The sequence below is a fragment of the Lactuca serriola genome, chromosome 1 (assembly GCF_051521515.1).
Source record: "Lactuca serriola cultivar US96UC23 chromosome 1, Lser_US96UC23_V15, whole genome shotgun sequence".
Lineage (NCBI taxonomy): Eukaryota > Viridiplantae > Streptophyta > Magnoliopsida > Asterales > Asteraceae > Lactuca > Lactuca serriola.
The window spans coordinates 156067007-156077648 of NC_136408.1; the positions used below are offsets into that span (position 1 = coordinate 156067007).

The window sequence follows — 10642 nt, forward strand, 5'->3', positions numbered from 1 at the left end:
TTTCCTTTTTTAATATAGGTTAATTGACTAAAATGCCCTTATGCTGAAATTTGTGTGATTATATGGTACATGTTATCCTATTCTACTATCATAGACCCTCAAATCATGACCTTTGATTATATTCCATCCGATGGTCCAGATCTGTGCATTCTGGCACACAATAGTTAGTAAAAACAAAATAACCTAACCATATATATATATATATATATATATATATATATATATATATATATATATATATATGAGTTGCTGCTAATGTGTTACCAAAGTAATGTGTCTAGAAGCATGGGTATCACCTAGCAGAGTCCACTCATCCCTGTGTGCAAACTGTCGTTAAAGGGAAAAAAAATATTATCATCAAATGATAAAAAAAAAAAAAAAAAATCCTTTTTAAGAAGGCACACCTGATTAATTAAATTGCTGAAATATCACATGAAAAAATTTAAGTTATTGATCACTTAAAATTTTGGCAGCAGCTTACACTGAAAATTCTCTAATTAATAAAACATAGTTAAACACAACCTATATGTGATTTATTATTATTATTGTTATTATTATTTTTTTTGGTTGGTTGGATGGAATGACGAAGGAACAAGATGGAACAAAAAGGATGGCGGAATATGAAAGGTGAATGTAATGAGTCCACTTACATTCCATGATCTTGTTTGGTTGAAATGTAGGAAAGAAATGAACTTCCAATAAATTCTTCCAACATAGTTAATAAATCCAATAAATCCAAGAATAGCCCAAAGTGTAATGTAACTTCTATCTTTTTTGCTACAGGGGTATATTGGTCTTTTAGGAATTATGATTGCTATTGGCTGTTTTGTTATGTGGGAGCACTAACCTTGTCCCAGGTCTGTTTTTTGGACCACTTCCTTAAGTCATGTCTTCTCTTTATTTGCTCCTTGAGGTTTTTCTTAGTAGCTAAGAATTTATTTATAAACAAATTATTATATACAGATATATCCAGATACTCAGTGCTGAATGTTTAATATAGAGGTCTGGTCTTCAATGCATACAAACTCAACAGTAATGGTTTTCATGGTGCTGCCTGCATTCTGAAATTCATTTAAAAATACATTAGGGGTTAATTAAGCTTATAAGAACCATCGAACATATTCTTTCATGGAAATATTTGATATATTAAGACATCCCCTTGTGCATTTATTTATTTTTCTACAAGCACATAAATCACTATACAAACATGAAGGATAACATTCATCTTTCCAGTTATTTTGAAAAGCTATCAAATCCATTTTTTCATTGAATCTTGACAAGTTTCTGTCAATATAAAGCGCATCAAGCATATGTATGGAGCTTGAGAGGAATTTCTGCAGACATATGATACAAAGTATGGGAGACAGATGATGGGTTTTTTAAGACACACAAATTATAGATAAAAACAGAGCAAAAGGCAGGGGATGGTGATTTTTAACCTACATTTAAGGGGGGCATTACAATGGTGTTTTGGATGATAATTTATGCAAGATGTTGATGTGTTACTTTCTCTTTCCTTTTAAGAAATATATATACAATAAGGTCAGTTTATTAACAAAAATATGTGTCATTGATGCGATCAATCCTGTTGTGTAATTGGCTGTGTGTTTTTGGCAAAGTAGATAAATATGTATAAATTAAAAAAGATCCAACTCACTGGGACAAAACACCACCAAAATAAAATCACCTTTCATTAGTGTTAGAAAACATTAATAAATAAATAAATAAATAAAGACTTCTTAGAATCACAAAGTTGTAGAGCCACAAGTGTATGTCTGTTGAGTGACAAAGCTTAGCATTGACTGCCAGCTGGAAATTATTTATTTATGTGATGGAAAAAGGGTTTTTGGGATATAAAAGTACCTTATGTGGCATTCTCTGGTAAGCCAGACTTCCTTTGTGATAAAGCTTTGAAGTACAGTCGAACATCTAGTGAAAAGAAATAGATTAAAGTTTTTACAGTGATTGCAGAAAATCAAAACATGAAATCTTTATAACAAAAACACTACAATTTAGTTATTATCAACTTTTTTAGATTAAAAATAATACATAGGAATTCCATCTACCTTTGGAATTGGCGCCTTCTCCTAACTGATAATCATATCCTAATGAAACCATATTAAAGAAAGAATTGCAAAATCTTCTTTTGCTTAGGAAGTATGCTCCTGTTGTTGGCTCAAATGGAGTGAGATCTCCACCGATGATGTGATTCCATGACTTGTAATAACCCAACACATCTTCATCTTCTTCTTCTTCTCCATCATCATACACAAAACTCACCCCACACTCCTTAATAACTGCATCACCATCATCATATTGACTCTCATTCAGTGTAATAGTAACACGGTCACCACATTCCATCTCATTCAACCCAAACATCCAATGGTTTGAGAACGTCAAATACATTCCACCCAGATAGACTACGTCAATATAATGGTGGTATATCCAAGTGAGGTTCTTTGTAATATTACTAATTATGATCACTGGAATATATATGAACACATTTCCTACAGAACCAAGACCCTCATCCAGAACAAATCGAGATGTCAGCACACAGCAGAAATTCAATCCTCTAAATGTGTTAGGAGATGATGGGATTGTAAATGATATTGATGACCGTGTGCTTCTATCCGTAATCCAACTCGGCAACTCTTCGCCTTCATAAAGTGTGCTGAATATTCCAAATTCATAATACATCTGCCACATACAACCACATTCAGTAATTGCTACATTAATAATATATATATATTCACACAAAGACAAATAATTATCTAAAGCAAACCTGGATTTCAAATTCTTCCTTTTCTCCGAAGATTGTCGCAGTTCCCACACGCCTTTTGTTAAGGATATCTGGCTTAGTCCAGCCCAAACTACGTAATACCTTTTCCTCAACACCTGCCATTGGTTCGATTTTCACCATGCCTTGAAGCTCAAAAGGTGAAGGTGGTAGCCTATCCCATTGTATCCAGAGCTGAAGTGGGGAACTTTCTGGATCAAGTACAAGTTTTTGCAGCATAGGCTTATCAGAATAGAGGTTCAAATTTGTGAGTGTATGTGGAGGATGTTCGACTGTAGTCAGCATTTTACAAAATCTCATACTAAGTGTCTCAAGCCTAGGAAGACTTCTCACACAACTGGGGAGGGAAACAATAGGATTTTCATCTAGATATAATTCCTTTAACATTGACAGGCAACTAAAGTCCATGGGAAAGGATTCGGTTGACAAATTATTATTAGCAAGTGACAAGCTAACTAAAGATGTCGGTAAATAGATTGTAAAGAACTTTGAATAATTTGGTATAGCCTCCACAACGGTAGATGGAACGACAGATGAACAGGTTGATGTGTGTATATCTACAATCCCAATTCGAGATTCACCAAGATTACAACCAACTAGCAATAGTGTTTTAACTTTTTTTAGCATGCCTAAGCTTCTTGGAAGTTTTTGAAGCTTGCTGCAGTAGCTCAGATCAACGAAAAAAAGTTCAACACATTGCTCAATTGATTCACAAACATCAAACAAACCAATGCAACCTCTAAGTATTAACTTCTCAAGTACAGGGAGGTGGTCAAAGCCACCAAGACTACGAAGTTGTTCACAGGAACTTAAATTAAGAATCTTCAATGATCCAAGCAACCATTTGTCTTTTGAGAACGATCCAATCCATTGCTGAAATTGAGATAATTTAGAATAGTAGTGAATTTATCTACTTGACATAGAAAAGTAATAAATGGAGACAAGTTACCGTTAGCCTCCTATGAAGTCGTTGTGGATAGCTACAACAAATGCCAAACGATTCAATATTGCTATGCGACAGGTCAAGAACAACCAAATTCTCCGTCGGTAAGTCCGATGGTATAAACTTCAAAGGGAACCCATGCATACACAACCATCTTAATTCTTCTGGAAAATTCTTGTAAGAGCCAGTTATTTGCACATAATTGAGTTGTAGAAGCATCAGTCTATCCATCTTACTCAATGCATCTGTTTTCAACTCAAGTGATCCATGTAACTTCTCTTTCACAAGCATTCTCATGTCAAGGGTGAGGCCTAGAACATTTTCTGTAGCCTAAAAAGAAAGGGATATGCAAAAATATTTTAGAATGTCATAGCCATATATATAAAAATACAAAATGATTAGAACAAATAGACATGACCTATTACCTTTTTTTGTTTCAACACTTTGAATGTCTCCTCGTGACACCATAATCTACTTCGTTCCCCAGGCTTATCAAGTGATTCTTCACGTATTAAGAATCTTCCCATCTCTTGAACCAACTGATGCATCATCAATTCATTATTCCTTCTGTAACTAAGAAGACATCTGTCAATAAGATTTGTGATCCCGGATTTGGTTTCTATATCACATGCCTTTAATATTGTTTCGGTAACATCTTTATCCATTCCAACAAAAAAACAAGCAATATGCTTAAACAAGTCCTTATCATTTTTTAATGGCAAAGAGTTAAAGCTCATTCTCAATGCATTACTTATAGGGGGAACGTTTTCTTTCTTTAGTTCATCTATGTACCCCTCCCAATAAGTTAGATCACGATTGTGTAGAGACCTACCCAAAACTTTAAGAGCCATTGGATGTCCTTCACAATACTTTACTAGCTTTTCTGACACCTCTTCGTAACCTACCTTGGGATCATTGCACATAAAGGCATGATAACACAACAGTTTTTTTGATCCAATCATAGATAAGCCTTCAAGCTTGTGCTCCACATACTTGGGTTTAATGTTCCTTTTGAAAAGTGCACAACTCTTTGTCAACCATCCATTTTTTGTTGTTATCATGATTTTGGTTCCAGGATGAAAACCTTTGCTTCCAAGTAATGCATCTAATTGGTCAAGACTACCAATATCATCTAGAACTAGAAACACTTTTTTATGAGCTACTGCATTCTCTATCATTGATGTGTATGTAGAAACATCATGAACTTGAACTGAACTTCGTTTTAAAATGTCATTATAGAGTTGTTTTTGTACATCAAGAATCCCATTATATTTTTCATCACATCTCCCAGTGATATTTTCAATGAAACTGCTTGTGTCAAATTCATGAAAATGTAATGCATAGACATATTTGGCTAAAGACGTCTTCCCCATCCCACCCAGACCCAATATAGTGAGTAGATTTGTTGTATGTGAAGATGCATCTTTCAACCATGAAGTGACGAATTCAATGGAATTGCCCATCCCAATAAGCTGTGGCAGTGGAAACCTTGAGGGTATTCGTAATTTACGGAAGATGTCGTTGACAATTTCATCAATAAGCTCCACCTCTATCCTGGAGTTTGATTTTAGTAAGAACCAAAAGAGACAAAAAAACTAACATAATGCGATATTGGAGATTTAATTTTTTTTAAATATCCAGATTAAAATCATAGCATATTAAGCTATTCTTTGATTAAGTTTTTAACATCATAAAGATTATCGTATTTTCAATTGTAACCATATAAGCCCATAATATGCAAGGTCATAATTATTATCTATAATAAGACAAGAGCCAGCAATGTAATAGAAGATTTCGTTAACGGGCTACCAAGATTTCAGTGTTTCTACAATACCACCAAACTCAAATATCGATGTAGTATTGCATGAATCATAACAAAATGCTAGTCAATAATTATAACTTAACCTTTAGTACTTACAAGAACATTTATTTAACATAATAATAGATGATATGATTTGAAGATAGAATGATATAAAAATAGTAAAAGAAAAATACATGCATTTTAAATTTGGTTTATTAATTGATAGCATATAAAAATCATTGAAATGGGTTATCTAAATGAATTTATATGTGATAAATAATAAATGCATAAGAAATGTGTTAAAATTAGCAAAATGGTTAACCTGCCTATATGAATTAACTTATGTAATCACATAATTGCAAAGATTAGAATCAACTTCAAGCATTTCTTTATGATTTATCCAAATTTAAACACATCAAAATATATAACAATTAGATGATTATGAAGAAACATATTGAAATGCATAAGGAAAAGCTGCTATTGAGTTTCATGCATTAATTTATCAATATAAAAAGGAAATATGGGTTAGAAAGTAGTTACCTGCCATTGGCATCTTTCCCTTTTAAATCAGCAACTTCTATAAGTGCCTTATTCCATCTATCCATCTTTTGAGCCCATTGAATTTTTTTATTTTCATCTGTCTCTGCCTCCATCTTTTGTCTATGCTTATCAATTGCATCTCCAAAGCTACTTTGTTGTTTCCTGACATGGGTGGGCTCCACATGATAAAATATGGGAATTACAATATGTTTGGATGTCCTACGTTGCTCAAGGATCAGCACCAGTTCATCAAGACACCATGTGGAAGTAGCATAGTTCCTGGACAACACAACAACAGAAGCCTTGGATGATTTAATTGCACTCTCCAATTCTGGTTTCAGATCTTCCCCTGTTTCAATCTCTTCATCATCTAAGAAGGTAGTGATGTTGGCATGCATGAGAGCATTATAAAGGTGATTAGTGAAACCATTACGAGTGTCAACACCTCTGAAACTTAAAAATACATCATATCCACGACCATGAGTTGATGAAGAAGATGAAGATCCTTCTGAAATCTCATGGAGTTCAACCATTATGAGTTATGGGTTGGGGAGCCTTCACCCTTCCCAACAACCTCTGAAACTCAAAAAGTAAATAGTGCGTTCTGAAGCTTTTAGATCCCACGCTTTCCTTACTTGTGCCTCAATCTCAAGATATGTAATGTCTCTACAGTCTACATAAAATCAAAAGTATTAATACCTTATGCAACTTAATTCTTATCAAACAGTTTAAACCCCTAAAATAACACCTTATAGTCTTCAAAATAAAAACTGAAGTGTTTAATAAACTAGACGGATGCACCTCCAACATTGTTGTGTGAATTAATATGATTCAGAAACAAAGAGCATATATATGGCTATTTAAATTAATATGCTTATATCAATACCGTATGCAACTTAACTCTCATCTAACAATTTAAACCTCAACAATAGTACATTATTGTTGGGTTTAATTCTGACTTTAGTCAAAAAAAAAAAAAAGTTAGCCTTTTGTTGGTTTTATTTAGTATTCGAATAAGTGTTGTTTGACCAAGTTCAAAACAAGAGATCAAAACGTGGTGTACTTTTTCCTTGTAGTGTCCTATTTTCTAGGAGTAGTGGCTAGGTTTTAGATTGAGTTTGTTTATTCATGTGGGATGTTTTGTAGGCTATTTAAAGCCTTTTGTTCTCAGGTTAATGTGAGTAGCTTTTCTGTGAAAACAAAGTCTCCATCTGTTTTGTCCTCTTTTATTTTCGTGTGCTGCAGCAACAAAGAGAACCTGTTTTCTTTCTTTCATTTTGTTCAGGGGCTGTAGGGGCTGGTCCAACAATTATATCTTTAAAATAAAAAAATTGAAGTGATTAAAACCAAAAAAGAATTAAGTTTATTGACATGATTGTTTAAAGAGCCCCAAATTACTAACAATAGTACTTCACGAAAAGTGAGATGTCTTACAATCTAGCTTCAATAGTTCAGAAAGCTTTATAGAAAGGGAGCATCACCAGGCAATTTAGTGTTACTACAAAATGAGTAAATATATGAGACGTAAAATGCGCTTTCATAATTCATAGTTACCTGCTTACGCGATGACAAATTAAGAGGTCTGAAGCGTCGACGATACAAGACAAACCAACGGCAACTAGAAAGGAAGACGACTGAAAATTACAAAAGCGAACGGCGGTAAGTCTTCAGGCAAACGGCCAGTCAACGAGGAAGGGAGACGACAAGAGACGAGAATGTTTTTCGGTTCACAAGTTTTCTTAATATATTATCAAGCAGGATGAACATTAACGCTGGCTGCCTTATCCTAATCCAATCGTAAGGTGCTTGTTGAATGTTGATTCTGTGCTAATAGGTCACGTGTGAGAGATTTTTTTTTTTTTTTTTTTTTTTGTCTTAGTGTACGTCCGTTTTTTTTTTACATGGATTAAAAAATATAATGTATTCGGATATTACCCGCCCCATATACCCAGCCCAGATCTGGGTCCAAGTCCCTAAGTTTTTTTGAAACGGCGAATAATATTAATAAAAACGAACCACTACTAGCAAGTAACTAGCAGGGGAACGGAAGTACAAGGTCGAAGCAGAAACATACATGGAATGATATATATTATTATGAACTTAAAGTGTAAATGGAGACGTGGTCCAATTATCTCAATCACCTATTCCTTCATTGCCCCTGCACTTTGTCCAGAAGTACACCATCGACTTAATTGCCCCTGCACCATAAATGGGAGTATGAAATACTCCATTGAACACCCGCTCATTCCTAAGTTTCCAGAGGTTCCAGATTAGGCCATGACATATGTTGAGGAATCTTATCGCCTTTCTTGGGTTGCTTCCCCAATTTTCTGCAAAAATGATTAATTCTCCAACTGATGAGAATTCAACCTGTTGTAAACCACACCAATTGAAAATAATCTTCCTGACTTCACATGCGAATGGACATTGTACCAGGATATAATCAGAGCATTCCAATCTGTTAACACAAGCGCCACAGTTATCATTTTCTATATCAACCCCTTTGCATTTCAATGCCACCGTGGATGGAATCTTCCTTTGCATTGCTCTCCATATAAAACAGTTGACTTTGATCCCTAAGTAATTTTTTACATCTTCACCTTAAAATTTAAATTCATTCACGAATTTTGGTTTTACAATGTTGTTATTATAGGTTTAACTGATTTTTAACATTTTTTATGATTTAATATCCGAACGGGTTCGAAGTCCTTAAATTTCTTTTTTTAGATTTTAGATCCAATTTTATTTTATTGTAAAAATTTTGTATCTACAACTTCAATTTTTTTGATTGGTAATAACTTTCATTTACTTTTAACACTTTTGTTTGTTTTTATGATATTAGTACAATTTATTTAAAGAAAAATTCCAAAGTTTAATTTCATATTTTTTGTATATGTATTTTAAACCTTTGTTTTTTTCAAATAAATACATTTTACATGTTTTTATATATTTTATTACAATTTTGTTTTTTTACAAGTTTGTTTTACATTAAAACATAATATTTTTTTTCATGTGTAATTAATACATCTTAGTTATCATCGTACAACGAATGAGAATGCAAAAGGGCAACATGGTGCGCCACTAAACCTTTTTGTATGGTAAAGCTAATTCTTTTGAAGACTACATCTATAGATTTAGAGATATAACATTGCTATACATGATTTGTTGTACTCTACTAAGAATCTCCACCGCATCCGGTGCAAGAAAATCAATTTATCAAATACAAAGTGTATGAACATGTGTTGATTTACCAAATTACTGTTTTACATCTTTGTTTTATGCATTTATTAATAATATTTTTTATGCTTTTACAAAATCTTTTTTTTCAACTTTAATTTTATGTAACTATAAACATTGGTTTTCTTTGGAAAATTACTTTTTTTTCCGATCTATTTTATAATTTATTATTGATTTTTTTGAAATTTCATTTTAACAAAAAGAAATTATAAATTATTTTTTTTACCTTTCCACAACATTTTCTTTCTAGAAATATAATCTTTTTTCAACTTTGTTTTCAAAACTGCTTTTTACAAGATTTTTTATTCGTTAATTTAGTTCTTTTATAATTTTTTATATCTTTGTTTTGTGCATGTTTAAAAGAAGTTTACAATTTAGCATAGAGTCGATATATAAGATTATACAAGCTCAATTAAAAAATCACAACTATTTCCATATTGTATATAGCCAAAGCCACCTTATGGAAATTACTTTATAATCTTTGTCTATATATCTATATAATTAAACCTAATACTAATATTATAATTTCACCCAACGCACATTCTAGTAAGATATACAATTATCAAGGTTGATAGACAAAATGAGTAATATTTTTAATACTATTTTATTAATTACGATTTTGTTTATATTTATTGTTTTGTGGAAGATAAATTAAATGAATACTTTGCAAGTGTTATATCTATTTTATCATAAAAGTGACAACACAAGTTCTAATCCAACCTGCTTTATCTTTTGCCTCACCCAACTTCTAAATTTTGCATATTTCATCCCATGCCTATATTTTGTTTCATATTTGGTGTCATTCAACATTTTTTAATTACAATTATGACCCAATTTGTAGTTTCTATTTCAAATTTGATCCAAGTATTGTTTATTTTCTTTTAATTTAGACAAAAAGAATATTACTATATATTTTGTTTCTTTTCTTTTCCCAAAAATTTGGTTTACAAACTCTTTTATATTTTGCAACTTTATTTTTAACGAAATCGTTTTCACAAAAAAAAAAAAAAAATTATGAGATCAAATTCTTATATTTTTTTTGTATTTCCATTTTTATCATTATTTTCCTGTTTTCTACATCTTTGTTTCATGTGTCATTTTTAATGATTTTCCATTATTAGTAAATAGTTTTTCTGTTGTCGGTTCATGAAGTTACACCTAATTAATTCATGAAATTCTTCTAAATGACCAAATTGCCCTTTTAGTCAAAATCTCTTTCAAAGTAAAACATTTCTAAATTATGGTTTCTTACGTTAGGGTTTCTGAGAAATTTAGACGGTGCGTAAATTATGGTGTTTAGGCACTACAAGAAAAATGTGCTTTT

At 32.2% G+C, this 10642-nt stretch overlaps 1 protein-coding gene across 7 annotated transcripts; it reads right to left on the bottom strand.

The window, feature by feature from the left end:
• On the bottom strand, positions 1 to 7816 carry LOC145100278 (disease resistance protein RUN1-like). 7 transcript variants are annotated; one of them, XR_013704950.1, is made up of 10 exons: positions 7636 to 7815; positions 6082 to 6754; positions 4166 to 5294; positions 3747 to 4070; positions 2783 to 3670; positions 2067 to 2697; positions 1864 to 1929; positions 848 to 1061; positions 265 to 327; positions 1 to 150 (listed from the first exon to the last, which is right to left on the bottom strand). XR_013704950.1 is itself a non-coding variant. In XM_079037622.1 (8 exons), the coding sequence occupies exons 2-7, from the start codon at positions 6612 to 6614 to the stop codon at positions 1865 to 1867; spliced, it is 3570 nt and encodes a 1189-aa protein (XP_078893748.1). In that variant the 5' UTR covers positions 6615 to 6754; positions 7636 to 7816; the 3' UTR covers positions 223 to 327; position 1864. The 7 variants fall into 7 exon arrangements, 4 of the variants coding, with proteins under 4 accessions (XP_078893748.1, XP_078893759.1, XP_078893754.1 ...); XR_013704947.1 differs by having other exon boundaries at positions 651 to 1061; XR_013704960.1 differs by lacking the exon at positions 848 to 1061 and having other exon boundaries at positions 7636 to 7816.
• Between the last annotated feature and the right edge of the window lie 2826 nt (positions 7817 to 10642).

Coding starts and splice junctions, on each gene's coding strand:
- LOC145100278 (XM_079037622.1), bottom strand. CDS start 6,614: ATGGTTGAACTCCATGAGATTTCAGAAGGATCTTCATCTTCTTCATCA. Junction 5,295..6,081: donor GGGAAAGATGCCAATGGCAG/GTAACTACTTTC, acceptor ATCAAACTCCAG/GATAGAGGTGGAGCTTATTG. Junction 4,071..4,165: donor AAGTGTTGAAACAAAAAAAG/GTAATAGGTCAT, acceptor CTTTCTTTTTAG/GCTACAGAAAATGTTCTAGG.